We start from the raw sequence: 18,720 nt of genomic DNA, 5'->3' as shown, positions 1-18,720 counted from the left end.
TCCTAATGGAATGAGAGCAGTTGGAATCCAAATACGGGGACAGTGAGGGCTCCTTGAGCTTTGCCAAAAGGAATACTGTAGATCATTTTGGGTCTCTTTTCTGGCATATTGCCAAATAGAAGGGGAAATGAAATTGGAAAGTTCCAGTTAAGGCAATTCTTTCTATGATGTATGATGTTACAAAGAAATGCCCTTGTCCAGACGCTCTTTTAAGGACTGTCTATTATCATCATGCTTTCTGGGCCAAGAGAACCTCAGTTAAGGTCAGTTGGAAATCTGGTGTCCGAGCAGATATCTCCCAATTAGATAATGACTTTTTGTAAACTGTCCCTGTATCTGTCCTAGGCCTTATGGAGACTATTGATCTGGTTGTTGAGCCAAATTCTGCATTACTATAAGTGACTTGGGTAATTCTTACTTTTTAATGCCTCATTTTTCAAATGAAAAGTGTATGACAGAAGCAAGAGTGACTCAGGGATGAAAAAATGCAATTAATGCGCGTCTCTTTTCAGTACAAAAATTTATATAACCCCTAAGCTATGTGAAACTGAGCTTGAGAAAAGTAAAGGAAGAACATCAAGCTGTTATTTCTGCAGTGCTAAGTAAGCCCATTGTTCTCAACAAACTTTAAAAAATTACAGTAAGTGCCTTGGCGGAGCTCCTGAGGACTGTGCCCATTTCCCCCATAAAATAGCAACTTAAGAGAAATCCAGTCACAATCCTATTCTGGACATTTCCCTGGCTCCTGCAGAATTTCTAAACAGCAGCTTTCTGTATTTGGAACATGCCGAAAATGTAACTGGTCCAGGTTTTCCTAGTGATCAAACCTATTCAGTGAGGGGACGTGGAAATGTTGAGGAGGGTCAGGAATTTCAAACTTGATGTGACACTTGGAGGATGCTGACCCCCTATTCTTCTCATGCTCCAGGTGTCAGGAGACATCTTTTCTAATTTTCAGGAGCAGCTGGGATAGAAATTCTCCCCAAAGGGGCGGGTAGTTCCAGTGCCCTGGACTCAAGCATTGCCTCTGGGTGGTAAGGGGCAGGATGGTAAAGCTGGTGTGGCTGCTTTTCTGAGCAAGAGAGACCCGGTGAAGGGTGGAGGCAGCTGGGGGCAGCAAGGAGTAACTTGACCATTACTTTGCCCAGCCCTTTAGAACCTCTTCCAAGGACTGGTTCTTTCCTGCCTCTGCATGAAATCTCTGGTAGATGCCAAAATCCTTCCTGCCCTTTTGGGTCCTAAGAGCACATCACGGCAGCCACAAAGCATCCAGTCTTGTGTGACAATCACACTGGAAGCCCTTATGCAAATGAGAATAGCATTGGCTCAGGCCTGAAACCCACGGTGGGGAGAAGGGCCCCGATCCATTGTGCGGGTCACCGACCCCCCCATCCCACGCTCCGTCCCAGCTGCCCTCCCCCAGTGTCCTCTCCCATCGCTTAGCAGCAATTTCTGACCCTTTCTGAAAGGGATTGGGAGAGGAGGACACAGTCTTTCTCACTGGCACTGTCATGACCAGGCATTGTGCCTCCTGGCCTTAGCGGATGCTCAAAGCTGATTCTGTCTGGGGAATTTCGTGGTTTTCTTAGAGGGTCCCCAACTCAGTAAGAATCTACCACTACAGCTGGCACTAGCTGTCACAAAACTGGTTTTGTTTTTAAAGATTTTGTTTATTTATTTGACAGAGAGAGAGAGAGCACAAACAGGGGGAGCAGCAGGCAGAGGGAGAGGGAGATGCAGGTTCCATGCTGAGCAGCGAGCCTGATGCAGGGCTCGATCCCAGGACCCTGAGATCATGACCTGAGCTGAAGGCAAACGCTCAACCACCGAGCCACCCAGGCGCCCCAAAACTAGTTTTGTCCACCTTCCTTCCTAGCTCTTTGATTTGGAATGTTCTGTATGATACCTCAATTTGGAAACTTACCATTTTATTTTAAGCATTTAAAAAATGGAAACAGCAAGAGTCCCATTTATGCATCCTATTACGGTTACTAACCAGCACCAAACAATAGCTTAGCAACCTAAGAAGAGATGATACGAAACACAGGTATAAGGTGCTAACATGTCAACAAAGAGAAGGTGAGTCTGGTGAATTATTTTAACAAGGATTCAGAGGCAGAAAAGGCTGAGAGCATAAGGGTTGTTTAGTAATGTCTACAGAGAGCGGGGACTATGATGAGCTGGGGCTAGGCATTTTTATCCCAGTAGATGTTGGACACTCAGTAACAGAGCAGATCTTACATGCTTACATGCTGTTCCTAGGCTTTCTTTGTTTGCTGGTTTAGAAGTGGTGTTTTGTTTGTTTGGTTTTTTTTTTTTTTTTTTTTGGTCCCTTTTCAGAGGTATATAGAGGTACAAAAAGGAAAATGATTTGACCAGAAGTGGTTGATTTCTTCCTTGCCCGTAGGTCATATAGACCAGTGTCTGATGGTTGGGAATCCAACTCTTGGTTTTGACTCAGGTCGTGATCTTGGGGTCCTGAGATGGAGCCCCACATTGGGCTCTGTGCTCCATGAGGAGCCTGCTTAAGACTCTCCCTCCCTCTCCCTAGCTCCTCCCCCCTCTAAAATAAATGAATTAATCTTAAAAAAAAAAAAGAAGTTGAGAGCAGCTTGAAAGGAAAAAGAAATGAACTAAAAACACATTACTCTAGTAGAGGGAGTATATAACTCTTTCCTGATGAAGTTGATTGGAATGTATTACAAGCTATATTTGTCAAGATTAAGTTTGGCTGGAGGTAATAGAACAGCTCAAAATACTGGTGGTTGGTGGCTAAAATAAGATAGAAATTGGGTTCTTTTCATGTACAAGGTGGGCATACAGGTCTGATATCGTGGCTTATGGTGTCACCAAGGACCTAGGCTCCTACTTTCTATTTTCAAGGTCACCTCATGGCCCAAAATGGCTACTGAAATTCCAGCCATCCTGTCTGCATTCTAGGCTGGAGGAAAGGGGAGAGATCAAAGGACAAAAAGGGTCTTTTCTCAAATCAACCTGTTCCCTTTAACTAGCCTTCCTGGTATCCTACCACTGCTTTCACTGACATTTCATCACCATAAGTTAGTGACTGAATCTAGCTTCAAGGGAGCCTGGGAAACATAGCATTTTTATACAGGAGGCAATTGTGCCTAGTTAAAAAGCAGGAGTCTAATCCAAAGGAGGAAAAGGAAAAAGGAGATGTTGGTAACCAATCTTCCGTGCCACACAGGTAATACTAAAAACTCGATGGCTTTAACATCCTTCCTTTCCTTCAGTATATGAAAGTGTTTGGCAAATTATAAAATATTTAGGCCATATAACCTGCTTTACAATGAATGGAATGTAAGAGTCTGAAGTGATGCCAAGACAGTCCACTATTTGATGAGAGATCAAGTGACCAAATTAGGAGTTTTCAAATCCTAGTGTCTTTTTCTCCTGATAAATAACTTAAAGATTGTGAACAAATACCTGAATTATTTTTTAGATGAGAATATATAGTCTGGCATCTCATCTGAGTCTGACAATAGATCAGAATATTTAAAATTGTGAAGTCATTTACACAAGATATTATGAGAGTCACTTTCTGTTTTATAGAGAATTTATTCAATTGGATAAATATATAGAAGTTCCCTGCCGTGTGCCAGAAAACACCTTAAAAACCCACGAAAGGGAAAATAACATCCCTATTTTTTAAAAAGAAAAAAAGGGACAATTTATTAGAATTCGAATTCCATGAGGACAGGAAATTTGATGTTTCATTCACTGCTATAGTTGAAGTGTCTAGGACTGTAACTGGCATACAATAAGAACTCAAAAAACATTTGTTAACTGAATGAGTAAATAAATAAATAAATGAATAAATAAATTCATCCGAGAAAATATTGATCCACCACTTACTCTAAAACAAACAAACAAACGAACAAAAGCTATCTTGGGGGAAAAAACCCACAAATCAACTCAAAAGTACGTATATGTCTGTTTTTATAAAATAGGTATATTTCTGAGGAGCAGAAGAGTAAATCATATTTAGAGCTGACAATTTATTTTTAAAGATTTTATTTATTTATTTGAGAGAGAATGAGAGAGAGAGAGAGAGTATAAGCTGGAGGGGTGGGGAAGGGGCAGAGGAAGAAGCAGACTCCCCGATGAGTAGGGACCCCGAGGCGGGGCTTGATCCCAGGACCCTGAGATCATGACCTGAGCAGAAGGCAGACGCTTAGCCAACTGAGCCATGCAGGGGCCCCTAGAGCTAACAATTTAAAGGTGTCATATAAAGATTTATTTTATGAAACAAAGAATCCTTTTATAAAGAGAATAATCACCCTTATTTTGTTGGACAGATCTAGATTTTTAAAAAGTGGCATTTGCATAAAATAGCCTCAACTCCATTTTAGTGTCTGGAAGAGAACAGAATATGAATTAAAACCAATATGCAGTTTTGAAATAGCGTATCAGTTCTATAAAACTGTTTTTTTTCTATGACACAGTTATAGGTTTGGTGAATTGAATTAAGTTGAGATTTTTTTCAAATTTCTTCCTCCCGTGAAATAGAAATCAAGGGAATCACTTCAGAGGCTCCCCTTCTCCTTCATGCCCAACATCCTTCCTGCCAATTTTACATTCTAAATATTTCTGGAAAATTTCCCTCCCTACTATTATTACTGTCATGCCTGGTGGGAAACCCCAGCACCTTCTTTGAATTTTCCAATCTATTTAAAATACACATTTAATGATGTTATTATTCTGTTAGAATCTTCAATGACTCTAGCAGCTAATGGCACTTCTTGGCGCATCATGTGCGAGCTTTATGACCCACCCTGTTTATTTCTCTAGCCTTAAGCCTCGTCTCCCAAAATTCTCTGCTGTAAACTTTACAACATTAACCCTGTTCACTAGGCTTGACAAATATGCCCTCAGGAAATCTTCCTTGAATCTCCATAATTGGCTCTGTGCATCTTCCCCGTGCTCTTACCATGCTGGGCACACCTCTGTCATGGAACATTCCACATGACGCTTTATCCAAAGAGCCTACATTTCATGGCTCCTGGCATCTAGTAGGTGCTCAATAAATCACTGGTGACTTGAACTCAACTGAAAAAAAAAAAATGATCTCCAGGGAACACTAGTTTGAAAGTTTTACTCAAATAAAGTTAACAGGATTATTATTTATTTTCTTTCTTCCACTACAAAACAAAGCATCTTCAGGTCTCCTCAGAGGTATGCAGCAGAGGGGCCCTTTGGGCTCGCACACGTATGTCCTCCAACTACCATTTTCTGATCAAACATATAGCATTTCTTATTGGCGAAAACCAGAAATTCCTGACGTGTTAGAAAAGAGTGGCTAAGAATGGGTTGGCGTTCTTGATTGCACAGTTATGGATTTCTGAGATTAATTGCATTTGGAACAGTTGCATTGTTTTCTAGCCAAACGAATCCTATTTAGAGATTAGAAGTGCTTAACTAAGCACAACTTGGGGAAAACAGAAAAAAAGAATCGATTTTTGCCATTAAGCTCACATCCTCCCCCTCCCTTAAATGGAATGCAAACAACAAATAAAAAAAAAATCAGAGATCTTCAATTGACATTCAATCCATTGGAAATGTCCTTCTGCTGATAATTTAAAAATAAGATAGGGGCGCCTGGGTGGCACAGCGGTTAAGCGTCTGCCTTCGGCTCAGGGCGTGATCCCGGCGTTACGGGATCGAGCCCCACGTCAGGCTCCTCCACTATGAGCCTGCTTCTTCCTCTCCCACTCCCCCTGCTTGTGTCCCCTCTCTCGCTGGCTGTCTCTCTCTGTCAAATAAATAAATAAAAAATCTTAAAAAAAATAAAATAAAAAATAAAAATAAAAAAAATAAAAATAAGATAAATTGGAGAAATATGTGTTTAAAATCTATATAAAAAGACAAACCATAACTCCCTTAAAGGCAGCAATCATGGTACTGGAGAAGGGAGAATTGGGTCAAGTCTGGGAAAATACACATCCTGACATTAAAGATACGAACTACCCTTCTCCCAGCACCTGCTTGGGGCCAAGCCCTGCACTAAGTACCTTGTCGGTCAGTCCTGTAAAACACTGAGGAGCCTCAGCCACAGCACTCCCTCTCTGCTTTCCTTGACCTTATTGGAGGTAAGGACCCTGAGTCTGGGGGTTTGGTCGGGACGGAGCATTACCAGAGGACAGTGGTTGGCCTATAAAGGGTCCAGTCACCGCTTTGAAACAGGACACCCCTTTGGCGTCCTGGACAATCAACTCTGGGGCCTCGGGCCCTGACCCCCTCGCCTGCAGGTGGTGCAGGCCCCCGAGTGGTACCACCTGGAGCGCTCACTGCAGCTGCGCCAGCCTGAGCTGGAGAATGCTCTGGGTGGCCTTGGTTGAGGACCGGTGCGCCCCCATTTCCACCCCTGCTATCTCTGGCTGACAGTGACCCCATGGAATCTCTTCAAATTGTCACCGATAGTATGTTGTTGGAGGGGCAGTTTATGGGAGACAGATTATCGAGAGTACAGGCCCAGGAGCTATGATGTCAGGGATGTGAAAGTTAAGCACGCCCTCTGTGGGTTAAGGTGACGCTTAAACAGTGACCCCAGTAAGCGACCTCTGAGCACCCGGGGCCCAGGACATGGTACATGCTTCTGCCTCCTTAGGTTCTCTCCCTCTCCCTCTGCTCCTCCCCCCACTCACTCTTGCTCTCTTTTTCTCAAGTAGATAAACACATCTTTGGGGAAAAAAAGTATTGAACAAAAATAGCAATGAGTGGGCACTTGAATGAGATATATTAAGATGTGGTTTCAGTTAAAATAATTAAAACAGTATGGTGTTGGCATCACATAGACAAGTTAATGGAATAAAGTAGAAAGTAAAACAAAAACAAAACCAGGCCTCATTATGTCAGAATTTAGTGCGTCGTAAAGGTGGCAGTCAAGATGGTAGGGTGGGGCTTCAGTAGGTAATGAGCGGCGGCACAGCTTCCCAGCGTTCTAGAAAGACTTAAATTTGGAACCGCACCTCAGGTTCTACACTGATGTAATTTTGAGATGCATCAGGATTAAAATGTAAAATAAGTAAACTACAGACAGATATTTATGTAATTTGGGGAGAAAGACGGACTTGCTAAGCTTAGCAATAAAAGGCAAAAACATAAGGGAATGATTGATTTTAACCAACATCTGCCCATTTTCCCTAAACCCCAGCCCCCGGTAACCACTATTCTACCCCCTACTTCTGTGACTTAGACTTTTCTTGACTCCACATACATGGGAGATCAGGCAGTATTTTTCATTCGGTGTCTGGCTTATTTCACTTAACATAACGTCCTCCAGGCTCATCCACGATTTTACAAACTAAAACTTAAAATCTTCATGTCAAAAAACTCCCCATTTGGAATAAAAATAAAAGGACAGGGGTGCCTGGGTGGCACAGCGGTTAAGCGTCTGCCTTCGGCTCAGGGCGTGATCCCGGCGTTATGGGATCGAGCCCCACATCAGGCTCCTCTGCTATGAGCCTGCTTCTTCCTCTCCCACTCCCCCTGCTTGTGTTCCCTCTCTTGCTGCTGTCTCTGTCGAATAAATAAATAAATAAATCTTTAAAAAAAAAATAAAAGGACGGTAGGAAATGGAGAAAAAAACCCTTTCATCATACATGACAGAAACATAGAATGTTTCTAATTTTTCACTATTATAAATATCCTTGGATATATTTTTGCACACAAAAGCAAGTATTCTTGAGCAATAACCTCTTGTAATAATTGTAATGTAAATACATGTACATTTAATTTCATTACAACTATTTAAAGATTTAGTTCATCTTTTTGTTATTTTTTTTAAAGATTTTATTTATATATCAGAGAGAGGGAGAGAGTGAGCTTGCATGCGCGCAAGGTGGGGGGAGGAGCAGAGGGAGAAGCAGCTTCCCCATGGAGCTGGGAGCCCGCCCCAGAACCCCGGGATCAGGACCTGAGCCAACGGCAGACATGTAACTGAATAATGAGCCACCCAGGAGCCCCGTGTTATTGTTATTTATAACAGCTTATTGGGTGTTAGGAATTTTAGAGGAATCTGACAGTTCTAGATTTTAACTGCCCGGAACATTTTTCCCTCCCTCAGCTTTCAGTTCCAGAACTCTTCCTTGGAGGGAATCTAACTTATGTGTTTTGAGAAGAGCTAATTCCCCCTTTCCCAGTTCCAGAGATGGGCATGTGACTCAGTCCTGGCCAGAGTATTCCATCCATGAAGCTACATTGCTTTGTTCATATGTGAACACGTGAACCAAGTCGAGCCAATGAAAAGCATCCCTAATATGTTTTAGTGTAATGGTTGGGGTAGATAGTGCACTTTTCTCTAAGGTTCCTGACATTCCGGCGCATGAACCTGGGATTGTCAGTGGCCATCCTTGCTACCTGGAAATGAGGCAAACTTAAAAGTGTTGTTCAGAGATAGATGATAGATGGATGGATAGGCAGATAGATAGATAGATAATAGATGACAGGCAGAAAAACAGATAATGCCGTCATGACAGTTTGAGTTCCTGAATTGGCTGTGCCTGAAGACACATGCACAAAGGAATACTAATATATTTCCTTCAAGTGGGTTTCTGTCATTTACAATCAAGATTTTCCTGTTTGTCAGTCATATGTATTACAGATGTTTTCCCGTGTGTTGCTTGGCTTTTGACCTTATTTATGATGATCTTGGCTATACAGGAATTTTAAAATTTTTACATAGTGTATCTGTTCATCCTTTCTTTTGGGATACATTTCCTGCTAAAAGAAATCTTTCTCATTCTAATTTTTTAAGACCCTATTTATCTATTTATATTTTCAATTTAGACCTTTGAGGAATCTCGAAATTGTTGTGTGTGGTGTGGGGCAAATAATCCCATCTTTAACGAAAGAGTAATACAGGGCACCTGGGTGGCTCAGCGGTTAAACGACAGCTTCTTGGTTTCAGCTCAGGTCATGATCTCAGGGTCCTGGGATCAAGCCCTGGAATCTCAGGCTCTGAGCTCAGGTGAGAGTCTGTTTGAGATTCTCTCCCTCTGCCCCTGCCCCTGCTCGTGCTCTATCTCTCTCTAAAAATAAATAAATACATTTTTTAAAAAAGTAATATATAAATGTGCACGTATACACATATACATGTCAAGATGGTTATCTCTGGTTTTCATTGGGTGGCATTACTAGGAGAACTTTGTTTTCTTCTTAAGTTTAGTTCTATTTTCAAATGTTTGTGTAATAATTATGTCTTAGATCACTCAGATTCAAGGTTTACACTAACCATGAGGAAATAATGAGATTGGGTTCTAAGTGTATTTCGTATTTGTTCATATGTCTAGGTATATTTATTTTTCTGCAGTGTCTCTAAGATATTATAATTTCCCTTCAAACCCGTTCTTTCTTCCCCATCTCATTTATTTTATTCCCTATCTCAATATGACATCACCTTGGTACTCAAAGCAAAAAATCAACATTTTTTAAATTGAAAAATAAATGTACTCCTTCCTCCAAGTAACGTTTCAGGGACAAAGGTGAGTATTAATAGGCTATATGCCACTAGGATTTAATCTCATTTTTTATCTTGTTTTATAATTATGGATATATTACATTTTAATACATGTATTTCTTATTATGCTATAAATATCACCTTCCAGATTACATGTGTGATACGATAGTAACTTCTATGTAAATAGTTTTGTTCTTTTGCTGGTGAATATGGTGTGTACTTGTCAAACAATGTTTTCTTATTTCTGCTTAATATCATACTAGTCTCAAGGAGAAGAATACAAGTATCCCAATTTATTGAAATCAGTAATCAGAAAAAATACTTTGCCTGGTTTATTTTATCTTTGATTTTAATATTACTAAATGAAACACACACTCACCTGACATTATGTGTATTTTCTGACATTCTCTAAAGATAAGATACCTGTATAAATTTCAATCATTTGATTTTATCAAGTTTTGCCACTAGCAATGACAGTTTGGATTTAAGTGCACATAAAAAATATGCCAAATATGGAACAATTCTATGCCACTCTAAAATTTCATTGTATATCAAAATGCTCTTCCCTTTCTCTTACTGAACACTAATTCTTAAAGCCTCAAGTTCTACTGTATTCACACGCTGCTTTGCAATGTAACTGTGTAAGTTTTACTCTATTTTCTTGCCAGGCTATCACTGAAGGCCTGTTGTATGCTGGCCCTGGTCCATGGAATCAGGCTTTGTGAGATGAAGGTCAGGATAACTGAGAGATTGTACCAGTTTTCTAAAAGCCTGGGTAATGAATTCAAACAACTAAATATAGGACTGGAATGAATCTTTTATTCCCTAAAACAATCCACAATTGAGAGGGTTGGCACTGGACGGATTTCCACAGAAATTCACAAAGAGAACTTGGGTACATGACTTTGAACCTATCTGAGACACAAACCCCACTGGTGGCTTTGAAATGCTATCACTTGGAATGGATGCATGAAAATGCCAGTTGTAAGATAAATCCTTTTTTGCAAAGTTTTCCATCGTTTCTCGTTGTACAGCAAACATGCTCTAGAAGAAATTTTCTAGATTTTTACTGAAATCCAAAGACCTTTACCAATCCTTCTTAAGTAATCACGCTGCAACAATTCCCTAACAGTCACAAACTTTCATAAGGAGCTGGGATTGCAAAGAGGAATCACAGAAGACAGAACCTATACTCTCGAAGAAATGAATTACCGTAGACATAAACTCTAAGGGCTTTTAGAGTGGGACCGACCCCTAAATCAATGCATGACTTATCAACTCAGAATTTAGAGTTACTCTTCTACTAGGAATACTCCCTGAAATAAAACTGCTTTCCTTTACTTTTCTACAGCAGGAAGAAGAACAGACAAGATACAAAACAGGAAGGTGTGTTGCCCCAAAAACGTCACAGGATCGGATGACTCGAAAACCTTCACCGAACATGGGACCTTGACACCATTCACATCTGGATGCGCTGCAATGGAAGACACGTCAAGTCATTACCTAGTAAATCTCTACTGCAGAAAAGACATTGCGCTTGATGCTATGTGAGACTCAGTAGTATAAAGCAGGGCCTTTGTCATTATCGATCTTACCATCTAATTAAGGAGCTAAAACATACACAAGTGAAAATACATGCTAAAAAATAAAGTAGATAAATGTATATAAAACAATCCTAGTTTTCTAAAACAAAAAAGTATAGATGCATAGCAAGAAACACTCTAAGGATAGATTCCAAGTAGAAAACACTAATTATTCTTTATAATCTTTTTCTGTATTTTCTAAATTTTCTGTAATAAAAATGCATTATTTTTATAATTCAAAATAAATATATTATTTTTTAAAAATAAAGGGACTATATCATAGCCTTGTATAGGATTAGTGTTTGTATATATTTTTATTTTATTTTTATTTTTTTAAAGATTTTATTTATTTATTCGACAGAGACAGAGACAGCCAGCAAGAGAGGGAACACAAGCAGGGGGAGTGGGAGAGGAAGAAGCAGGCTCATAGCGGAGGAGCCTGATGTGGGGCTCGATCCCAGAAAGCCGGGATCACGCCCTGAGCCGAAGGCAGACGCTTAACCGCTGTGCCACCCAGGCGCCCCTGTATATATTTTTAATGCTCCCAAATCAGTTAAAAACAAAAAGACATTGACCCCATTAGTCCATTTACATTAGCACATGAACAGACTATTCACAGAAGAAGAAACTTGAATGTCTAGAGAACATTGAGAAGTGGAGCTTCTCAATCTCATTAATAATCAGAGAAGACAGATGCCATTTCATAATCATCAGATGGGCAAAAGGGAAAAGTCTGACAGTATGATGTTTGGTGAGGATGAGAGCCATCAGGGACACTCATACTTTCTTGGTGGTGTATAAGTTGGTATAATTTACCAATTTTAGATTTAAAAAATAAAAACAATATAAAAGTGTATACATGTTAAATTCTATGTATAAAATCTCAAAAGAGATTTAACGAAATGTCTTGGACACCTTTTTATTGCAATACATTTTGTTTTGCTTCATATTAATAGCATCATAATATTCCATAATATGATGCACCATAATTTACTTTTACCACTTTTTTACTGATGCCCATTGAGGCTGCAATTATCATCCCTATACCTAACTCTGTATTCACTTGTAACTGACATCTCAATGCATTAACATTGAAAACGTCGGGTCCTGGTCCCTTTTTTATTGGTAGATTACTAATCACCTTTCTCAATTTCTTTGATGATTACTAGTCTGTTTAGGTTTCCTGCCTTTTATGGAGTCAATATTGGTAATTTATATACTCCTGGGAAATTTACTTAGGCATACAACAAAAATTTGTTTAATCAGTAATATAAGCACTGATGAATGTAAAAATCGTTTTACAACATCTGAAGGGAATACGAGATAAGCTGAGTGGACTCCTAGTGCAGGGGGTTTAAAAACCCTGGTCCTGAGATTAGGCAGTGATTCTCACACTGGCCATTAATCCCCGAGGAGGAGAAATTGCTCTAAATAAAGGCTGCTCTCTTCCTGGTCTCTGGGAAGTTAGAGTATAAAGCGTTTCCCTGAGTAGTGTGCCTGGGACTAAAGAACTCTTTTTTGGGAAGAAACCATTTCTATGTCTTTAGTGATTCAGGGAAAAGATTAATATCACAACTATATAGATGTCGCCAGCTACACCTCAGCAATTTGTAACTCACCCTGGAATTAAGTAGTAACTTGAGAATATTAGTAAATGGGCTGAATTCAGACCACATTATTATGCCTGAAGAGCCAGAAGGAGAAATTTGAAGAATTCTATGTATGTTCGAGGCTGTGGTATGGGTGTGTTAACAGTAAAACTGTCACCTGACCTCTAATAAATAATATTTTAAATGCTTAAAAGTGTATTTTTATTAAAAGGGCTTCAGAATTTGCTCACCATTTTAGTAGCTTTTGAATTTCCACTGGGATCACATCATAATATTCACGTAGATTATTTTTTAAAAAGAAAAAAGAAGTAATTTGAGTAAGGCTCGGTGGGCTATTCAAAGAATTCTCTTTCCAAAAAGCAGGATGAGTGAAAGTATTCTCAAATAGGATTTTTTTCAGGTTAAGCTTCAAAATTGCAGCTGGAAAAGTTGTCAGTTCATTCCCATCAACATTCAGTTTTTCAAGTGATCTGCAAATAAAGGAAATCAAATTTAAAAGGTATTTATGCAATTTATAATACTGAAGTAAAATTTTGTCGTTGTGTTCCTGCAAATTGGCTTCAAATGTAGTAACAATAAAATGCAAGTGTTTAAGTATTTCCTTAGAATCAGAGAATTATAACGCAAATGAAACAGTTCATTATTATGCAGATGAGTGCATTCGTGTGACTAGTAGAATTAAAGCATGTACTTTGGGTCTTTGCAACATGTCATTATGGAAAAAGAAAGAATATAGTATAGTATAATGATCCAAAGAAAGAATATATTTTCATACACAAATCGAACATCAGTACATATTTTTTCCTTCAAGCCTAATCAAACAGTGAAATTACCACTATCAAAATGTATCATGTGCTATGTTGCAGCTTTGATTTTTCATCACCTGAGTCCCTGTGGTTTTAACTGTGTCAGTTGCTTCTGATAACAGTGATTCCTTTGCTCAAAGAGAACCAACTTTACTGATGTTCTCATTTTATACTACTTGCCTTGATGGAGATTTTTTTTTACAGTCACTCATCTCCTTTCTACTTAGTGCTGGAGACAGGCAGAAAAGTATCTGTTTATGAGGGACACATAAAAACAAATCAAAGGCTAGTCCAATTTGTCAAAGGAGCTAGGAGTGAAGAGGACAACATGAGGACTGTAGGTCAGAAGTTGCTGGGAACTCTAGATTCTCTTGTGCAGTGTAGTTTCTTCCCCACACAATTTACATTCTTTGGTTCTGACTTCTGCTGACAATGTTAAAACATGGTCAAAGAAGGGATTTGAAACAGTGAAGCTAGGAAGATGGCACCTCAACTCTCTTCATCCCTCAGCCACAGTCTGACTACTGCATTTGTCACAGTTTGGAAAAGGTGAGCAAGACCCCAGGCTTTACTTTGGTCCCAACAGAGAGAGCTGGCATGGTCACTTTGCTCCCTCTATACCAAACACAAGCCTCGGGGCCAGCAGCAGAGAGCCCTATGGACAAGCAGAATAAGTGTGGTGGACTCTAGGGAGATGCTGGTGAGGGTCCCTGAATACCCCTGGGGGAGGCCGTCCCTGACTGAGTTGCTTTATCTTAGAAGCTTCAGCAGTCTGGGCTTATCTTTCCTCTCGATGAATTCTGCGGAGCTTGATAGGCTAAACAATCTTTAAAGCTGGAAGAGCTCCACATTGAGACAGCCTTTGCAGCGGAACTTTCTAGGGAGCAGAGAAACTTCCTCCTGTTACACCACTGACAGTCTCTGAATGGTGCTCTGAGACTGCCTTTGGTCCTGAGCAGAAGACAGAGCAGCCAGAAGAGAAAAACTGATAAGTGCTCACAGAACAGTGCTCCTGAGGCAATCACACTCCGTGGAGGCAGGGAAGTTGGGGTGGGGAGCAGGAGAAACAACAGAATTCACTTCAAACACACACACACACACACACACACACACACACACAGAAGGCAAATAGGAAAAGAAAACAGTAAATAAACAGTAAATACAAAGTAAAATGGAAGGGAAAAAACCTGAATTTATCACTCATAACAAATGTGACAGATTGAATTCTCCTATTAAAATATAAAGATTGTCACAAGGGAAATTAAATAATTGGTACAAATATTAGAAAAGCAGAGATAAAATTATCTCACTTTACTGAAGATAAGACTATGCTCCTAGAAAATCAAAGAAAATCTAGTAAAATGGAACCAGAATGAAGATAATTTGGGTTATATAGCTTGATTTTAAATTCATGTAAAGAAGAACATGGCTTTTCTCTATTCTGTACTGGCAACAGTCAGCTAGAAATAAAATGTCATTCTATTAAGTAGCCATTGGTACAGCTTTTAAATAATTACTGAAAATGTTATGTCTTAAAAATACCAATCATTCAAATTACATTTTTGTAAATATGATGTTTTCATATATTATGTTTTGTGGCTACTAAGTATATGAAAGAACTCAATTTTCTCCAACACAGTCATCACCAAATCTATCCTTATAGGGCATACGACTTTGTGTACTTACGACTTCCAAAATACCTGAGTTTCTGGATTTCATTTGGTATTGAAGCAATACTATTGTAGGAAATATCAAGTTCCTCAAGATGGGACAAAAAAAATAACCTTAGAAAGAGAAAATGAAATTGAAAATGATTACGTTTGTCATTACCAGGCATGAATAAAGAATTAAATACTTAAGCAAATAGGTAGAAGTATAGAGAACCTACATTTTCCTACGATCTTGAAATGTATGGACTTCTTTTCATTACAGGTGGTTTAATGACAATCAAATTCCTAAAATGATTCAGCTATCTTTTAAGACTGCTTTGAAATATTTGGAGTGGATAAAGCCCCGTACAGAAGAAGCCACCTGAGAAATTTCTAACACATTTTAGAGATCGCCTTTTCTTGGTTGCTGTATCAGTTTCCTAGGGCTGACCTACCAAATGACCACAAGCCAGGTGGCTCGGAGCAAAGGTTCTGTCACAGTTCTGGACACCAGAAGTCCAAAATCAAGGTGTCCGCGGAGTCTATTCTTTCTGGAGGCTGTGGGGACCCCTCCAGTTAGGTTTTGGGATGGAAAAGACAAGAAACAGAAAAGAAAGGGGTAGGAAAAAAAAAAACAATGAGAGGAGAGAGACACATTCTGGTGATGTCATGAACAAAAAATTCCACATATTTCATGAACAAATGCTATCTCAAAGCTTTGGGAAAAAGAAGAAACCTTTTGGAATTTTGAAATGATCTATTGTCTTTATTTTACAAGAAAACTAAATAGACAAGTCACAGACCTTTTCATGGTTACAAAATTTCAAACATTTAACCTAAGAGAGTTGATTTTACCTTTCCATAGTATAATCAAGGGCATAACTGTAGCTGTAGAGGGCCTAACTGTAACTCTAGGATGAGAATCCAGTTCTTTGGGCCTCCAGAACCTGGGCTTTCATATCTGCATTTGCTTTATACTCTATGCCCCAAGCAGGTCAAAGCAAAAATAGTAGCAACAAAAATTTAGGCCTTGGTGAATTTGTGCTGTCCATCTCCCTTTGATATGCATGCATAACTTACATTATTTAACAAAAAAAAAATACTGCTTTATTTTAGAAACACTAATATTTTTGAGAAATAGCTCCTTAAAACTTTTTGAGTATAACCAATAGTTAACCAATAGTTCAAACTAATTTGCTTAATCTCTAAGTAATGAACAATGTTGACCCTGTAGTTAAGAACAACTTGTTGTTGCTTTAGGAATTTTTACATTTTGTTTAAATGACAGTTATGGTTATTAAAGTTTATAATTACAATTTTATAGATTATTAAATATAAATTTATATTTAGATGCATATATACATATATGCACATGTATACATAGTTGTGTGTGCATGTGTGTATATATATGCAGGGCTATGTGTGTATATATATGTATATATATTTCTGTGTATGAAATAATTATAGCTATGTGTGCTCACACAGATTAGTATACATACATATATTACTTAGCTCTGTTCACAGGGAGTGTCTAGAAGCAACGTTGTCCCAATAGCAATGGGATATCTAACACCCAGATCTCGGTTTTAAATACCATCTTCCAATAAAAAGGAAGCAGGTTTGCTTAGAGAAATAGCTGCTTCTAGTATCAAGACAGGGAAAATACAATTTATGTTACTGTTGAAAAATACAGATGATTAAAACAGAAATAAAATACACACAATGCAATATTCTTACTTTTAGTGTTTATTTCTTATACATGTTATGTGTAATGTGAAATGCACATATATATATAGAGAGAGAGAAATGGTATAACTTCTACATGCTTTTTTGTTCTTTTAAATGACTGAATAGTTTCACAGTTTACAAATGTAGAATTTGTTGGATTGATAATTACAAACAATGCTGGGTGAACAACTTTATAAATGAATTTTGCTGCATTTCCTTAATTACTGTGAGACTCTTCTTTACAAAATGTTGTTCAACTATTTAAGAGTCCCTCTCCCTTTGCTCTTAACCTACATTCAATTTGTTAAACTCTAACTGGAAGACGTATCTTGTTTTGTATTTGGCTAAGGTTTTGGTTTAGGAGTTAAATAATTACCAGTCCATATGTCCGGAAAAATTCCATCTCTTTTATACCCAAGTATCAACATTCCTATTATTATTATTATTATTTAAGATTTTATTTATTTATTTGACAGAGAGAGAGAGAGAGACAGCCAGTGAGAGAGGGAACACAGGCAGGGGGAGTGGGAGAGGAAGAAGCAGGCTCCCAGCGAAGGAGCCTGATGTGGGGCTCGATCCCAGGACTCTGGGATCACACCCTGAGCCGAAGGCAGGCACTTAACGACTGAGCCACCCAGGTGCCCCTCGACATTCCTATTAAAGAATGTTATGTATCATACTGGCTAATTTCTTAGTTTATAGATTAGGAAATTGAGACCAAGAAGGTTGAGTGATTTTCTCCAGATAAAACAGATTATTTTCAATTTTGAAGCTCAAAATCTTGATTTCCTAATTCCACATGCAGTATCCTTTTCATATCCACAAAGGCTGTCAAGGGATCAGTGCAAGTTTCTCACTTGAGCCTCTTTCTGTGATCTGTGTTCATTTAATCCATACTCAAATAACGGATCTCTAGCTGAGCATTCTCTAGCCCCGCATTAATTGCCATCTACAGAGCTGCTAGGATTACTTTTAACACAATGATAAGCAGCAAATTAGCTAATCGAAAGAGAATGAGAATCATTCAATGGCTAAAAAGTTGCTAGCTGCTTTCAAAAGGGAAATCGATGTCTTTCTAAATTATGAACTTCATTTTCTGCACTCATAATCTCAGTCTAGGGACCTTACCCAGGTGGAAGAGTGGTAACCAAATTAAAGGCAATGCTGAAAACTCTAAGGAGCTTAAGTTGTTGAATTCCAGAAGGGATTTCTTTGATAGGATTATTTCTCAGTAATAGTATTTGTAAATTTTTAAGACAAAATATCTGAGGAACAGAAAAGAGAAACAAACATGAGTAGAATGATAAAGTATCACAGATCTCTATTTCGTACATTTTACAAACCCTTTGAACTAATGTAGCAGAATCAGCAAAGGAACATTAATTGGCTGTATCATCTATCTCTTTTTTTTTTTTTACTCTTTTCCAGGGTATCATAAATGTTTATTTTTAAATTATGATTATTATTAATAGGAAATCAGTGCAATATACACAATGATAAAAATGGACTCACTTCTCTGGGAAAATAACTGATGTCATTAAAGGATAAGTTAAGGTATATCAGTTGGGAAGCTAAAGTCGTTAAGTCTGGACAATTCATGATAAAGAAGCCCTAAAAGAAAGTGACAAGAGATAAGAGGTTAATTAACAATGCGCAAAATATTTTATACAAAAGTAAAAAAAAATGAGCACATAACTGAGTGATAGTGCTTGGCGCAAGACACTAGCAAGCCTGTACTCACCTTCCATTCATTTATGTCATAATAATAATTCTTTAAATATGGAAAGGGTAGAAACAAAATAGGAACACTGCTAAGTATTCATTTAGGTAATAAGTTTAGTGTTAGATGTGTGACAGGAATTATTT

The 18,720-nt window shown here is 38.5% G+C and overlaps 1 protein-coding gene across 1 annotated transcript in view; it reads right to left on the bottom strand.

The window, feature by feature from the left end:
* Positions 1–10,732: 10,732 nt before the first annotated feature.
* Positions 10,733–18,720, bottom strand: part of LRRC63 (leucine rich repeat containing 63) — a 38,142-nt gene continuing 30,154 nt past the window's right edge. Inside the window, exons 6-10 of the mRNA XM_026492864.4 lie at positions 18,367–18,465; positions 17,983–18,119; positions 15,178–15,261; positions 12,902–13,141; positions 10,733–10,952 (exon numbers count right to left, since the gene is read on the bottom strand). Coding sequence (XP_026348649.2) covers positions 10,733–10,952; positions 12,902–13,141; positions 15,178–15,261; positions 17,983–18,119; positions 18,367–18,465 — 780 coding nt within the window. The remainder of the gene's footprint in view (positions 10,953–12,901; positions 13,142–15,177; positions 15,262–17,982; positions 18,120–18,366; positions 18,466–18,720) is intronic.

The sequence above is a fragment of the Ursus arctos genome, unplaced genomic scaffold (genome assembly GCF_023065955.2).
Source record: "Ursus arctos isolate Adak ecotype North America unplaced genomic scaffold, UrsArc2.0 scaffold_10, whole genome shotgun sequence".
In the NCBI taxonomy this organism is placed as follows: domain Eukaryota; kingdom Metazoa; phylum Chordata; class Mammalia; order Carnivora; family Ursidae; genus Ursus; species Ursus arctos.
This window is presented reverse-complemented; position numbering and strand designations above follow the sequence as displayed.